This window comes from Fusarium venenatum (assembly GCF_020744135.1).
Source record: "Fusarium venenatum strain MPI-CAGE-CH-0201 chromosome Unknown EDB82scaffold_3, whole genome shotgun sequence".
In the NCBI taxonomy this organism is placed as follows: domain Eukaryota; kingdom Fungi; phylum Ascomycota; class Sordariomycetes; order Hypocreales; family Nectriaceae; genus Fusarium; species Fusarium venenatum.
This window is the reverse complement of record NW_027072131.1, coordinates 1,321,251-1,336,736: the sequence shown is the minus strand read 5'-3', so window position 1 is coordinate 1,336,736 and position 15,486 is coordinate 1,321,251. Positions and strand designations below refer to the sequence as shown.

General features: G+C 48.4%; 6 protein-coding genes across 6 annotated transcripts; 3 read left to right on the top strand and 3 right to left on the bottom strand.

Annotated features, from left to right (window-relative positions):
• Positions 1 to 268: 268 nt before the first annotated feature.
• On the bottom strand, positions 269 to 2,635 carry EDB82DRAFT_503822 (chaperonin Cpn60/TCP-1 family). The gene is made up of 4 exons (XM_025726654.2): positions 2,395 to 2,635; positions 839 to 2,231; positions 602 to 775; positions 269 to 548 (listed from the first exon to the last, which is right to left on the bottom strand). Exons 1-4 carry the CDS (start codon positions 2,451 to 2,453, stop codon positions 531 to 533), a joined length of 1,644 nt encoding a protein of 547 aa, XP_025581200.1. The 5' UTR covers positions 2,454 to 2,635; the 3' UTR covers positions 269 to 530.
• A 346-nt stretch (positions 2,636 to 2,981) lies between these two features.
• On the top strand, positions 2,982 to 4,778 carry EDB82DRAFT_503821 (uncharacterized protein). The gene is made up of 3 exons (XM_025726653.2): positions 2,982 to 3,375; positions 3,678 to 3,916; positions 4,048 to 4,778. Exons 1-3 carry the CDS (start codon positions 3,369 to 3,371, stop codon positions 4,609 to 4,611), a joined length of 810 nt encoding a protein of 269 aa, XP_025581199.2. The 5' UTR covers positions 2,982 to 3,368; the 3' UTR covers positions 4,612 to 4,778.
• Position 4,779: 1 nt separating this feature from the next.
• EDB82DRAFT_537995 (uncharacterized protein) lies at positions 4,780 to 7,112 on the bottom strand. The gene is made up of 3 exons (XM_025726652.2): positions 5,500 to 7,112; positions 5,100 to 5,451; positions 4,780 to 5,046 (listed from the first exon to the last, which is right to left on the bottom strand). The coding sequence occupies exons 1-3, from the start codon at positions 6,658 to 6,660 to the stop codon at positions 4,973 to 4,975; spliced, it is 1,587 nt and encodes a 528-aa protein (XP_025581198.1). The 5' UTR covers positions 6,661 to 7,112; the 3' UTR covers positions 4,780 to 4,972.
• EDB82DRAFT_503810 (Saccharopine dehydrogenase-domain-containing protein) lies at positions 7,108 to 9,090 on the bottom strand. The gene is made up of 5 exons (XM_025726651.2): positions 8,724 to 9,090; positions 8,513 to 8,656; positions 8,113 to 8,458; positions 7,500 to 8,062; positions 7,108 to 7,442 (listed from the first exon to the last, which is right to left on the bottom strand). The coding sequence occupies exons 1-5, from the start codon at positions 8,776 to 8,778 to the stop codon at positions 7,285 to 7,287; spliced, it is 1,266 nt and encodes a 421-aa protein (XP_025581197.1). The 5' UTR covers positions 8,779 to 9,090; the 3' UTR covers positions 7,108 to 7,284.
• Positions 9,091 to 9,780: 690 nt separating this feature from the next.
• EDB82DRAFT_433207 (60S ribosomal protein eL43) lies at positions 9,781 to 10,458 on the top strand (the record flags this gene model as incomplete). Its single annotated transcript, XM_025726650.1, has 4 exons — positions 9,781 to 9,812; positions 9,869 to 9,886; positions 10,169 to 10,333; positions 10,395 to 10,458. 4 exons carry the CDS (start codon positions 9,781 to 9,783, stop codon positions 10,456 to 10,458), a joined length of 279 nt encoding a protein of 92 aa, XP_025581196.1.
• A 1,988-nt stretch (positions 10,459 to 12,446) lies between these two features.
• On the top strand, positions 12,447 to 15,202 carry EDB82DRAFT_503795 (uncharacterized protein). Its single transcript, XM_025726649.2, has 2 exons — positions 12,447 to 13,094; positions 13,167 to 15,202. The coding sequence occupies exons 1-2, from the start codon at positions 12,698 to 12,700 to the stop codon at positions 14,870 to 14,872; spliced, it is 2,103 nt and encodes a 700-aa protein (XP_025581195.2). The 5' UTR covers positions 12,447 to 12,697; the 3' UTR covers positions 14,873 to 15,202.
• The last annotated feature ends 284 nt before the right edge of the window (positions 15,203 to 15,486 follow it).

The following is a 15,486-nucleotide window of genomic DNA, read 5'->3' as shown; positions in this document are numbered from 1 at the left end:
CAGTTTGCTGTCTTTTATATACTTCTTGTTTGGGAATATAGGTACTGGCCAATGTACATACATAACTGCACGCGCGAAAGAGCTTTACGAATTCAATGCATGAGCACTCATATATTTACCACTGTGCCTGTTATCATATGTGATGTTCTTGACAATATGTGCTTGCACATATGCAGAGACTGTAATAAAGGCCAGAGTCACTTTCTGCCACATTCTGAACATATCAGCCAGCATAATCATTTTAGTCGATCGTAATGAGGGAGTAAACACTTCAATGTCGGCTTCAGAGCACTTGGTCGTTTTGATATGGAGAGAGTATGAGTTTTCGATTGTGATATTAGCCCTCAGGGTTGTGATCTAAATAGAGGGTATAGTACAATCTACCCAAGACTATCTGGCTTGCATAATTATATGTGCGCATTTTTTGACTCCTATCTGCGAGGATATCTCTATAGTCATGATACTGTGTTGCCATGCAACACATCATACTCTTTGCCCCCTTTGTCCATTTTAAACGTAGCATTATCCATTCAGTCCTCATCCCAGTTCTATAGTTATTAGTTAGAGAGGGCTCGTCAAAACAGGAAGAAGAATAACATACAGGGTTGGGAGCTGGGGGCTTAGGTCCACCGGCTTGTCGCGCCACGATAATCTGGTCAACAGACAGGACTGTGCGAGCGGCCTCAGTGGCAAGCTTGATGGCCCATTGCTTGGAGATGAGGAGATCGAGGATACCCTCATCCTTGGCATCGAGAAGGCCAGTGTTGTCATCGTTCTGGTACTGATGTTAGCAAAATCCTCACGAGGCATAACTTGGATTCTTTTTATTTTAACAAACCTCAATATCGATACCAGTGTCCCATCGATCACTGTTGGCATGAGCGGCGTACAGTCGGCTCAGAACCTCAGTGGCGTCAAGACCGGCGCTCTCTGCGATGGTTCGAGGCACGACCTCGAAAGCCTCACCGAACTTCTTGATGGCGTATTGGCTAAGACCAGGGGTCTTCTCACCATAAGCCTGTATTCTCTCGACAAGTTCAACTTCTGTGGCACCGGCACCAGGGACTAATCGAGGATCACGGGTAATGGCCTTGACAACATTGACACCATCATCGACAGCACGCTCAATATCGTCAAGGTGGTTCTGGGTAGCACCTCGGAGAACCAGGGTGGCTGTTCGGGTAACCTCATCCTCCTGGCGGAAGACTGTGACTCGGTCGCCACCAATCTCGAGAGTCTCTACAACGTCGATGCTGCCCATCTCGTCGGGCATAGGGGCTCCTAACCGCGCCAAGGGGGTGGCGCCGACCACACGGCAGACTCTTCGAAGTTCGAACTTGCTGAGAATTCGGATGCACAGAATACCAAAGCGGTTAAGGTAGTGCATGGCCAGATCACCTACTCGCTCTCCGCAGATAACGACACGAAGGCCAGAGTCGTAAAGCTCCTTAATGGAGGTCTCAAGCTGGGACTCTTCGCCCTTTGTGAAATCCATCATTTCCTTGGCGTTGTGCAGGAGAACAGTTCCCTTGGTCTCTGTTTGTCCAGCATCGATGGGGCAAGTGAAGACACCAACCTTGGCGCGGGTGGCCTTCTTGACCGAACCATCAGGCTCCTTGGGGAAGACCATACCCTTCACAACCTTGCTCTGCTCGAGACTTCCACCCATGATCTTAACGACACGGATGTTGTCGACGTTGAAGTTGGCGGGGTTCTTAGGGAGGACGGTGAGGACAGCCTCAGCAACAAGGTTGGCAAGGAAAGCCTCGTTTCCGTTTTGCTTGCTGGCGATGACGGTGCTAATGGCCTTGCTGAGCTCCTCCTGATCGCGCATATCCTCAACCTTATCGACAGACAGCTCCTCAAGAGTCTCGAGAGCGAACTTCTGTGCCTTCTCGTAACCGATGACGATATCTGATGTCTTGAGACCCATGCGTAGCAAGTCCTCAGCTTTTCGGAGCAGCTCGCCAGCAAGGACGATGACAAAGTTGGTGGCATCACCCATCTCGGCTTCCTGTTGCTGACTGGCCATGACAAGGAGCTTAGCGGCGGGGTGTACGACTTCGAGTTCTCGGAGGATGGTAGCAGCGTCGGAGGTAAGAATCATCTTTTGCAGATGGTTGATAACGACCTTGTTGCGGCCATAGGGGCCGAGAGAGGTCTGGACGGTGGACGCAATTGCTCTGCAGGCGTCGATGTTGCGGAGGACGGCACCATCTTCAGAGTCGTAGCTGTAGAGAAGAAGGGAGACTTGTTAGTTTGGTGTTTTTGAAAAAGGCTGTAGTCATGAAGTTGGATACGGGGAGAGACACATAAAGAGGCGGGGAGCTGCCAGCACAAGCAGAAGTAGCAACAAGGAGGGGAGTAAAGGCAAGACAAGAAAAGACAACTTACTTATTATAACCCTGCTTAAAGAGACCCGCGTTAGGGGCGTTGGGGATATTGAGCGACATATTGAATACCACAGCGCTCTCGAAATGTGGTTGTATTCGAGTCGACGCAAGGAGTGGGTGTCTTTGGTTGAAAGATGAGTGATGCTCCTGATAGATAGATTTCGCCCACTAGCTTCAGTGTCCCACCACAAAAACTTCCACAGGCAGGTGTGGGCGGTCGGGTTAGTGGGTAGGTACGTACCCGGCTGCCTGGACCGCCTCATTGAGTTTCTTGTATCTGGAAGACCTGGAGGAAGCGACATTACTTCAAGTAAGAAACTGAGAGTATGGGCTACTTTTACCTACACTATGAAACCTTGAATGTAATGTTTTCGAGGCTAATCTCAAGTACTGAACGGCATTTCCTAATAACAAAGGTCTTGAGGTAGCCTTGCTCAATGTTTTGAGGGGCACCTTTCCAGGGTCCACATGTCCAATCAACCAGAAGCGCCACAAACCCCTTACAGCCTTGCAGTGGTGGCTTGTGGCTGAGTAACTGACACGACCAGGTGCGATCCACGAAGCTAGGTTCCGTTGGTGACAGGCACCCATCGCTAGAGCCTCCCCCAAGCGACGGGCGCGGCTCCTGTCGCGATGGCTGATTAACGCGGATTCTAACTCAGACATCCATAGGTTGCATTTCATCTCATTTTATCCAATCCCAGCACTTGCCGCCGACTGCGTATCTAGCTTTGCTGTTCTTGCGACACTTGTTTTGTTTTGCAACATTTATTTTCTATCCTTGCGACTCTATAAATCAACTCAACCGATTAACAGTCGCTACAGCAAGGCACTTGACGAGTTGGTCGGCCTACGCACGTCAACAATTACGCCAATTTTAATATCGATCAATTGCTATTTAGTCCTCAGCTCGGAAGTTATTTTTGTTGGAGAAAATCTACTGCAAATAGTATCAATAAGTGTCTACAATCAATCATGCCAGGTAAGTTTGTGGCTATCAATGAATTCCAACGTTTAGATGGATCGAGGTGGGTTCCGTCTGTTGGCATGGCTTCTGCAGCTGCAGCTGTAACTTCAACACCTGTGGTTAAGGCTGAAGCACATCCCTTGCACCACCACCACCAACACTCAATCTTCGCGCGCTTTCCTCTCTGTCGCGCACATCGCCTTCAACCTCAACCTAAACCTCTCCGTTGCTGTCACTTTCACAATAACAACCGCCCAGCATGACGATAACCATCAAACGCAAGGCACCCTCAGCTGACCCGCCTCCTCGTTCAACAGCAATTCCTTCAACTCTACCTCCATCCGTCGAGGAAGCCTATCGACGAAAATGCGTCCAGCTTAAGAACCGCACAAACGAGGTTGAAGAGGCGAACGATGCCGCTCGTCTTCGTCTCGCGCGCATAAAACGCCAGGTCGAGAAGATGCGAGTAGAACGCGCCTTCTTGCTCGAACAACTCGCGAAGCGCACAAGCGCAAACGTCGAAGACTCCGATGGCAGCCCTAGTCCCCCTCCTACAGTATGTAAACCCCCATTTCCTGACCACATCGCCCCCTCCCACTACGCCTGGCAATGCTTCTATCCCGGCCTGCCGCGCCTCTCTTCTTTACGGCGCCCGGTTCAATATTGATGCTTTTGCGCTTGGATTAGGACTACCAATTCAGTACACCCAGTGAGTTAGCTGCTAACCACCAGAAGCCAAAAGATAAGCCTTTGCGTACGAAGCGAGGCCATCGAAAGTCCATGATGCCCGATGCCGATGCCGACGCCAAGACATCAGTTGGTGCATCAATTGCCAACACTGCTGGTTCTCCCACGTCCGATACCTTTTCGCACCCACCCGAAAGCCAGTCCAAGCAAGAGCATGCTAATGGCGTCTCTGCGAATGATGACAAAAAACCTGCTAGTGCTTATGAGCTATTCTGCGGGGACAAACAGGCCGATCTTGAAAATAAGGACAAGGACGGCGACGGAAACATGAACGTTGATGAGGAGCTAGCTCAACTCTGGAAGGACCTCCCTGAGAATGATAGGGAAGAATACGAGGCGAAATTTGAAGAGATGAAGAGCGCCGAAGCAAAGAAGACCCCCGTACCTGACAAGAAAGAAGACAAGCCTAGCGAAGACAAGCCTGCGGCCGTTGACGAGGATGTCGAGATGGGCGATGACACGGAGGATCAGGATACTCAGGCTGGTGAGAAGGCGGAGGAATGAACAGCACGAAATGTATTTGTCTAGGGGGGCGTTTTGGTGGGTATACAGTTTCCTCAATCATGGCGAGGACCATTGATTGTAATGTACTAGTTTTAGGTCCTTTTCACATCGTAAAAGAGGCGACCAGTTCTGAGAAAGGATCAACAGCATAGATTTAAGAAACAACTTCTTCGCGCGCCTGAGTCTTGCCGCGAAGCTCGTCTATCTAATACTATGAAATTTCACACCAATACTCCCAGTCCATTGCGTTTTACCTGGGTCCAAATTCCCATATCAGACTGAAATGCAGAAGCTCAACATTACTAAACTACGCTGGAATTAAAAGGGGGAGGGGGAGATAGATATCTTGGTTAGTAGACACTTATTCGCCAACGTATAAATCCACCACAATGTTAACAGCAGCAACAAGAATCTCGGCTGCGATGAGCACAATTACTGAGGTTGTGGTTAGTTTTTGCAATTCGGCGACAGGGACACTAAAGACTTACCGATCCATTCAAGTTTCTCGCCGTGACCGTGACTGAGCTCTCCTTTTAGCACAGCCAACAAATCTGCTATAACATCGAGACGCTCTGTCAAGAGACCGACACGCTGATCCATCTCTAAGTAACTTCTGACAGCTTGGTAGACAGGCTCCAGCTGTGGTTCCACCCAGAAAAGCTCAGGCGTGTCGAGAACTGAGCCATTGAGATGAATATTGATACGTAGAATAAACAGCTCTCCGATCTGCATATTGATCTGCGATCTACTAAGTGCGATCTTTCCTGTCGTGGCTATTTGCGTGGGGATGTCTTTGCATGTATCGACTGTTGATGCAATCAATTCCTCGAAAAGAGAAGTCTGAGATGGTCAGCATATATCACAATCCGGAATAGTAGCTTCACAAACCTTGACGCTCTGCGCTAAAGCATGAGAAATTGCCAGTTTTGTCATGTAGTTGTTCTTGTCGCGAAGAGTAATGAAATCATTGTAGATGCGGGCCTGGTAGTCCTTGGTATAATAGAAGTTAAATAGCTCTGTCTCGACATCGTCAGGCGCAAGCTTCTCAGTTTCGAATTTAGCAATCTCTTTGAGGAACCGAGCCTCTTGAGCCTCGGTCATTCCCCATATGACTACGACACCGTAATCGAACAAGAACACCTCGGGCGTATGCACTTGTGTATCGAAGTCGGGGTTAGTCTCGCTTATCGAGTCGTGGTCTTCCACTGCTGAACCTATCAGGTCCGAACTCTCAATACGGGAGCCATTGCCATTGCCATTGCCATTCGCACTGTCGTGTTCATGCGCGTGGCCATTGTGTCCATGGGCTTCTGAACCGGCCTCCTCTGACTGTAAGTCGGCTCTTTGTTGCGCGACGTCAATGGCGTCGCCTCCAGTTGAGTGTCGTCGTTCATAGTTTTGGACTGGGTCGCGAGCGCGCGCGCTTTTTAATGTGTAGTTATACGGTGTGTATATGCATTCATCAATAAGTTTCGGGTTGGCGCCTCGGGTCTTTCCGCGTCCTTTCAAGAATCTCATGAGGGCCTCCATCTCGTATCTGTTTGCAGTACAATATGCGGTGACACGCGGTAGGCGGTCACGGTCCGCTTTTCCCAGTTTCGCAGCATCTCTGCGCGCGGCTGGGTCTTTGATACGTGTGTACTGCGAATAGACATCTCTTCCACTCTCCTCATCTTCCGGGTCGTCCAGGTCAGGATTGGGAAGCAGCTTAAGCTTTTCCGTCTTCTTCGTACTGCGCTGAGGGCCAATCTTGGGACCAAAAGTTAGGTGCGCAACCGCAGGGACCGAGCCCTGACTGTTCCGCCTTCTTAGCTTGTTGTTGAGAGCTGCAAGCATAGGAGGGCCGCCAGCGACGCCACTTGCAGAGCCGACAGCATGATGTCCAGGAGCTCGTTGGAAATGTTGTTGTCGGCCGGGTTCAAAGGTTTTTGTGACTGGATTGTCGCTAAAAGTGACTGATCGAGTACCTTTGGGGCGATGTTCTGTGGTTGGGAGTAGAGGTGATGACTCGTTGAGTGCAGCGTCTGAGGAAGTAGTATGGGAATCCATTTCGATTTATCAAGCTGGCGAAGCTTTGAAGTGATGAGGTCAGGAAAGATCCGAAGATAATTAGACCGAGTATGATGCAATTCCAGTTGTGCGCATCACTCTTCTAAAGAGTCCAGAATCTATAATTAGGAACAATGCCAAAAATCGCGGTCGAGATGGCGATCAAAGGTTAATTACTGTTATTGTGTTGAGATGAAGAACCTGTCTAGAGTCGTAGTCTAGGTTGGATTAATGGAAAGTCTAACTAACGCAAGTTGCCAATGATGTCAGGCTCAAATTCATTTCCGCGACGACAGTAACGGTCCACTTTCATGGGTCGCACGAGCTTCCAGCGGGGCGTAGACGAGCCACTAAAGCAGCCTAGAACCTGCTGCAAACAACGAACATGCCTGAAGATGCACTTTGACAGGGCTTATAGTATATGAACGTAGTTCATGAGGCTTCGATCATCGATGCATAATATTGGATGTAAACATTGAGTGAAAACGGTATTTATCATTGATCAAATATAGCCTATAAAGACAACTACTATACTGTAACAAACACTGCGCCAAGATCTTGTAACCCTCAGCGCCGTTACATCATATTCGTATAAACCACTGGTCGAGTACTTCATATCAAGATTTAAACGTCAATAACCTTGACGTCCAACTTGAGACCCGACTTGTCCAGGCGGTCAATTAGGCTTTGGCCAAAGCAGGCAGGCGTATAAGATCCTCCACCAAGCTCAATGTTGTCTTCGAGGATTGTCGCAGCAATTTCACTCAGAAGGACAGCAGTTACTGATAATCATGTATTAGCAAACCCCGGAATATTCACAAACGACAGATTCAACTCACGCAAGTACATGCCACCATGGTGCCACATTCGACCAAAAGCCGCTTTGTCGAGCTGTTTCTCAGAGTCAGGATACGCAATACCACGGTACTCAACATAGTCTTTGGCAGTATCCTCGCTGCTGGCGCCTTGTCCAGGCTGAACGACACGCTTCTTGAGAAACTCTCTTAACGGAGCAACTGATACAAGCAAAGCGCCACCAACAATCAGGAGCCAATGGATGAAGATTCCATGGAGCCAGTTCCGAGCTTTCATGCGCTCTTGCCAGACGAAATTGGGTCCATAGAACTCTTCTTTTCGGGATGGCGTTTCAGACAATAGACCCCAAGTACGCTCAACAACTGCGACATCGGTCGAGCCCGCTACTGATGTTGTCAAGAGTCCCAAGTTCGATACGCTCCGGACACCCAGTATCATTTCAAGGATGGTGCTTTTGGGCCTTGTGGGCTCTTTATGCGGAACAGGCGATTGAGCGTATGGGCTGCTGGCCTCTTGGATTTCTTTGAGCGTAAAGACATCCCAAATGTTTAGAGCGGTAGCAAGAGTACCACCAGAAGGTGATGATCTACGATTGAGTTAGCTGTGTCGAGCTAACTTCATTGAGAGTACACAAACTTGACTTCGTGAAGGGATACTGTCACGTCTTTTGTCTGAGAGCCCAGCTCAGTACGAAGTGTCTTGGCCAGCGCCCATGTAATAAGGTCAGCAGGAGCTGACTCGATTCCAGCTTGTGGAACAAGGATGGCACCCGTCTTCTTGGCGGTTGCTTCATAATTCTTTATCATCTTATGAACCCAAGCAGCTTCACCAGTGACGTCCACATAGTGAGTGCCCTCTTCAGCGCAAGTCTTGTAAGCATGTTCACCGTAAAGACTGTATGGTCCAACGGTAGTAAGAAGAACACAAGTCTTCTTTGCGAGGGCTCTTAGATCCTCATCGTTGAGGTTTGCAATCTCAATGGCTACGGGTTCTTACTGTCAGTTTATAATCTTACAAGCGAGAATAAGTTTTATACCAGGTGTGAGTCGGTCAGAATTGAGCTTTTTGCAATCTTCAACAAGAGCATTCAACTTGGACTCATTGCGACCTGCCACCGCCCATTTGAGGTCGGTTGGTAGGTGTGTTGTGATGTACTCAGCTGTGAGCTTTCCAGTATAACCTTGTCAATGGAAAGTTAATTAGAAAAGACTGTATACCAATGGCCCTCAGACCGCAATTCAACTTACCGGTAGCTCCAAATACGACAATGTCGTACTGGCGGCCATGATCTTTGAATGGCATCTTGAAATGGGTCTAGAGAAGTACAAGAGGGGCAATGGACAGATCTTGAGCAACACAGTCAAAGCAACTCGGGAAAACGTGTGTAAAGGTTGAGAAGGTGAAGCTCGATGTTGAGTTTGGGAACGTCACTGATGTTGAGACATTCTACCTAATCTAGGTCCTTTGCATCATTGAAACTAGGTAGGCTTGAACATGGTGTACCTTTTTACAGTGTCCCAATCAAGTCATGAGATGGCGACTGGCTACAGGGATCCTTGCATGCACATCTCGGGCCTTGCCATCAGCATCTTATTTTGATGTACAACAGCCTCGGCATAGAAGACACCCAGACACTCCAATTCTTGACCGCTGATAATGCAAGAGACGAAATTGGCCATTCAGTTGCTGGCGTGGGTTACATAAAAACCGGTACTGATTTGATGATTCATGAAAATATTGGATCAGCTTTATTGAGTGCATGGCCTGAGGGAGCACTAATATTTTCGTCTGGTCTTTTTCTTGCCTCTGTTCTTTTGCGACCTGCCTAGCTGGGTTTTGTCACAGTCTTTACGCATATGATTGATGTAAATAGGCTTCTTTTAATCAATAGACGGAGTGCTATCTCATTCTATAGAATTGAGCAGAAAAACTTTCAAGTCGTGTCACTGTACTGTCCTCTGGTGGACAACACGGCTCAAGTCTCAAGTTGATCAATCGTCGCGATGATGCTTGTTACTCTTATCTTATTACATGAATCGTGCAGAGAATAGTTGCACTCAATAAAGTGAGATGGCCCGACTCGGAGCATCGGCCGTATACCGATATTTATCCGAAATCAAAAAAAAATTGGAAGGTGGGCCCCACTCGCCAAACGGGTCTTGCCCTAAGTATGGAGCGCACTTGCTGTTTTCCATTGCAACATTTTCGGAGTCAGCCTCCAACCGCAGTCGAGCAACATTCACCTCCGCCCGACCATCTTCTCGTCTTCATCTCTCCCAAGACGTCCCACACATAACCTTCAAGATGACCAAGCGAACAAAGAAGGTCGGTGTTACGTACGTATCGCCCTCTCGATGTAATAAATCAAGTGCAAGAGCTAACGTTTGTACAGCGGTAAATACGGTACCCGGTAAGTTCCCACGACGAAACTCCATGTCCGAAGCATTTCGAAAACGACTATTCCCCTCGGTCCAAACCTGCTACGACTTCTTTGCTGCCTGCGGCTATGTTCTTCGTGTCGACGACTGCTAAGCGAGCATGCGATGCACTGTTATTCGATTAATTCGACCAAAGACTTCAGTGGGACACAAATAGGACAGGCCAAGGGTAGCACGAGATAGACGAGCAGAGTCGACTTGCTTGTGGCTGGACAGACTCATGGGACCATGGAAACTAACATATCGGTTGCTAGTTACGGTGCTTCCCTGCGAAAGCAGGTCAAGAAGATGGAAATCACCCAGCACGCCAAGTACACTTGCACCTTCTGCGGAAAGACTACCGTCAAGCGCCAGGCTACCGGTATCTGGGACTGCAAGTCTTGCAAGCGCACCGTCGCTGGTGGTGCTTACGTCGTTGCGTGCGTCCTCCCATATCTGGTCCGGAATATGATCCACGACAGAATACTGACTTCATAACAGCACCCCCGCTGCCGCTGCCATGCGATCAACTCTGCGACGACTCCGAGAGATTGCTGAGGTTTAAGGGTGGACTTTAGCGAAACGGGAAAATGGCTTTGCTTTTCGGTATGGTGTACGGGGGGATATGATTTCGTGCCTACATTACGAGGTGACGATCTGGACGTCGACACCCGAACTTCGGTCACATAGAAGCCGATCGAATAGCAATAAACAAAAAGAATTGCATGGTTTCGGATCCATTCAACGACTCGCCAGCTGCCATAAAGTGCAAGATATTACCAGCTCATGAGATTGTGGTCAGCCTACCCATTTTTACCATTCAAGTTTGGACTCAACCAAAATAAAATTCTGCTTATACCTTGATGGACTTGGATGCTAGATGTCGTATCTTGGGTTCCTGTTCCCGCCTTGGTCAAAAATGACGTTGGAGCTGATTCGGAATGACATGGATCAATGACGTTTTTGCTTTGGCTCTACGTGGTCACGCAGTGTCATCGGCACAAAGTCGAATACTTTCAATGTTGACTTGAGTAAAGGCACTGACCATGACTATTTGCCCTGAACCGAGTCTGGTGGACCTGAAGCCCACCGCGCACAAACTCACGAGCCGTGCATCTGTAGCCAACTCCATTATAGTTTCCTAGGGTTGACTCACACAATGTGGTTCATTCTGTAAGGCAATAATGGTGCCGAAGAGCATGTAAGAATGAGTTGTTGTTCAGGACACAACTCGAGTGAGACTAAAACCCGCCCATAGTGGAGGTTGGTGTGAAGGCGAAGCCAAACTTGGGTGGTATATGTCACAAGGCCGTAACACACGACGCGCCAGGGTCGATCCAGGCCAGACTGTTTACCTCTGGGCTGCATAGCCCATGAGTCTTGAGCGCGCTTCTCTGTGGGCTGATTGATTTGATACGTATACATTTTGTGATTATTTCCAGTGAAGCTGCCTCTAAGGTTGAGCAAATCATTTTACTACATAAGCAGGTTTTACAGACATCAAGGCAGACAAAAAAGCGATGTATAAGTGCCCAGATAATGAATCGTGAGATCTACGAGAACCCAATCTCAGGGTATCAGCAAAGCTGGGCGCTTGGTGTACAAGAGGCAAAATTAGCAGCACTTTATGCTATTTAGACTGTAGTATTAGATTACTGATTATTTTCATACTCCAAAGTTCAGAGGTTTCTGCTACCCATTAGCCCAAGTAGTCACAGATCGGTGTGTCCCAATTCTAGTTACAGTTTGAGGAGATCGAAGATAAAGACTCGCATGCACTCAGCTGACTGGCTCCTGTCGCACAGCAAGGATTTCGGGTATCTACTTTATTTGGCAGATGTATCTTCCACTCTGCACTCGCGTTATCAAGGTGTCGACTTGTCCGAGTCTTGGCAAGCTACTCAAGACAGGTAGGTATTTATGCATAGCACACATAATATATCGAGAGTCAATGTATAATATTGGCTCGATCCTGGATGTTGAGACTGCTGGTTATTCTAGAAACGTACCTGTTTTAGAGTGTTACTTCTCATCATTCGCTTATTTTATTGATGAACACTTCGAGTAATGGAGTGCCAGGGTGTGGATTTTCGCACCTGGATTGGTGCACTGTAAATAGAACAAGGGACTCAGTCGCGCCGCGACGTGCCCGTAATAATAAAGTCGCCAGTTATGTTCCGAGATGAACGGGGAACTGTAATTATTGACTCGGAAGACAAAGGAGTGAATGTGAGCACTTGGAGTGGAACAAGTACATACTGCGGAGTATATGCCAGCTTTTTAAACTTGTATTATAGACTTATTCAACCCTGATATTATGTCCATGAGGCATCAACTGGATAAATAAAAAAGAAATATAAACACAGATTATTTATGTCATTCTATTACCTATTCCATTTTCACTCTTACCCTCTCTGTAATGCAGGTTGTAGGCAAGTAAGGACGTGGCGCTGAACCAAGACGGATAAGCGCTCATTGGCCCCGGTCACGTCCTGTCCAGTCCCTGACATCCCAGGCAGTACAGTAGAAAAACATTGATTAATTAACGTTGGAGCTGGAACTCTTTTTCTCTTATTTTCCTTCGATGTTGCAGGGACTCTTGTCCACTAACGCATCACTACACAGGCCTAGTTCTGCTTTGCCCCCTCCATCCCGCCTAATCGACCTCCCATTCCCATTTTAACCATCATCACCGCCCTCTTTGATTCGAGTCGACTCGATTCAATTCTACTCTACCCGAGTCGACTTTATTCTATTTTACATGTTCTCATCTAAATACCGTCTCTTTTATCACATCAGACATCATGGCTGAAGCGGAACAGTGCATCATATGCCTGGACCCTTTACCTCGACCTTCGGCTCCCCTTCAAGCTCCAGCTGCCCTCACTATAGCTGCGAGTGATGCTGCTTCTGCTGGTACTGATACTGGTACTGGTATTGGTGGTGTTTCTGCCGCATCCGCATCCGCATCCGCATCTGCATCCACCTTTACTTTTGAGTCCACGCCTATTCCTGCCACAACCACTACAGCCACAGAAGTTCTCGAGGACGATTCAAATTATTTGAATGTTGTCGCTGAACTTGACGGTTGCGATCACATTATCCATGATGCATGCATTCGCTCATGGGCGAAAAAGACAAATACATGTCCAATTTGTCGATGTCCGTTTCATTCAGTTCGAGTATACAACGGTGTAGACGGTAAGCCCAAAGCCTGAGCATATTCGCTTCCCCCATATCCCTCGACATTCACTAATCAATTTACTCTTGCAGGAACCGCCATCTCCAAATACGATGTTCAAGATAAAAAACAGGTCGCCGAGTTCGATGTAAGACAGTGGCTTGGCGACAACCCCGAGGAAGATGAAGAGGAACAAGGCAACCCGTGCCCTATTTGCAACTCCTCAGAAAGAGAAGATGTCCTACTTTTGTGCGACAGCTGCGATGCCGCATACCACACCCACTGCATAGGGCTCGAAGCTATCCCTGACGGTGACTGGTATTGCATGGAGTGTGCCCATCTTTTCCAGCTTGTGGAAGAGCCAGAAGCTACCGAAGCTGGAGAGCAATCACCTCGTCCTTCATACGTGCGTCGCCCAAACCCTAGGAACGTGCGCGGTTACCATGTACGAACTCGAGAACGACTAAGACGAGCTCGCCGGCAAGCTCGAAATGTCGAGTGGCAAGGCGCATGGGGGCAGTTCTCTGGTCGATTTTACGAAATGAGTGACTTGGATTTGGACAATCACGATGATGAGGACGAAGAACTCGAGCAATTTAGGCGATTTCAAGAGGTCGGACGACGCGAACTCGAACGCTGGCAGCAACGAATGGACATCGCTCGACGCTTAGGCGCTCGTGATGTCTTTGTGAACAACATCCCCCCGGCCATCAGCGAACGACTTCAACCACCGCCTGAGCCAGTAGTTCAAGAAACGGCTGAAGAAAGACAAGCTTGGGGCGCTTTGGAGCGTGCACGACAAACTGAAGAGCCTAGCACCAACTCTCGCAAGCGCAAAGGGCGGTCTGTAACTGCGTCGCCCCGCGAGCCAGTTCAAGAACCTGAAAGGAAGCTCAAGCGTCCACGAACTCGTCGCCTGCCTACACAGAACGGCGAGGGCTCGAGTTCGCTATCGTCTCCAGCACCTGGACCCTCAACAGCAAGGATCAACACCAATGGAGTATCTTCCAGGAACGGTATTGCCGATCATGGCGGTATTGACCCTCCCCTAGTTTCATCACTGCTGAAAGAGCTTGAACCAAGCATCATGTCTGACGACGACACATCAACAACAAATAATGGATGGCGGCATATGCCAGATGCCTCGTCGCCAGCTCTCTCGCCGGTTATGTCACCAACCTCATCAGCATTTGGCAGCCCTCGGGCTCTTTCTCTCACTCCTCCTCCCATGCCAAACTTTAATGGTCGGCCAGGTTCACCAACACTCTCGCTCAGCAGCACTATTCAACCACGATATGCACCCGCAAATTATTCGCCTATTCGTAAAAACCATGACCACAGCGATTCGGAGATGCGCTCGGCAAGGAATGCGATCAACTTTTCACCCACTCGTTCACGTCGTGAACGCCCAAGTCGCGAACAGACAAGTCGCGACAATAGCGATTCCGAGGCAGGCCCTGCAAGACTTCCCGAAAGCCGCCCGCTAGAGATACGACAACCCCGACCACGCCGCCCGGACGAGGTTTCAGTTCAAAGAAAGGAGGAACCACCAACAGATCTCAATCTTACCCAAGAAGACAAAGTTAGCATAAACGAGATAGTCAAGGGTGCTTTGCGACCGCACTGGCGGTCTCGAAAGCTGACAACTGAACAATACTCGGTTATTAACAGAGACATCTCAAGAAAACTTTATGACGAAGTCAAGGGTGCAGCATCGCTAAGCGATGAAGCCCGTCGACAATGGGAGAACCGAGCGACCAAGGAGGTGGCTCAAGCAGTTGCAGAATTGTCTGCTTAGCTTTACGATACAACGAATCAAGGCGGAAACAGAGTTAAGCAGGCGTTCAGGCAGGCATGATTGGGTTGGGGTTCGGTTCCATGTGATTTGATACCCAGCAATCAGCATTATTTGAAAGGCGGGCATGATTCTTTGCATTTTGAAAGCGCGGTGTCACAACGGAGTTGAGTCGGACATAAAGCAGAGCTCAGTACAGGATATGTATGATCATAGTTTCTTTGTTCCTGACATGTTTTATGTAACCAGGTAGTCACATATTTGAATATCAACTTCTCATTGGCGATAGCCGTTGAGTTGTCAATTAATTCAACATTCAGATGGAAATCATTGGAGCTTACAGCGTGTCCACCATGACTTGCTTGACATATGCACGTATAGAACTTTAACATACGTCAGGTGACGATCTCAAGGAGCCTTGTAGGCAGCCCTCGGTAAGTTTACAGGGATGAATTTTACGGTTATTTTACACCAAAATCAACATTGAGACGTTGAAATGTCAGCAGTATCTATCTAACAGAACCCGGTAGGATAAGAATTTCTTGCAGGCCCCGCTAGCGAAAAAGACTGCGGAATCACTCTGGGCACCTTAAATGGTCGAGACGTTCTGGAGGCGG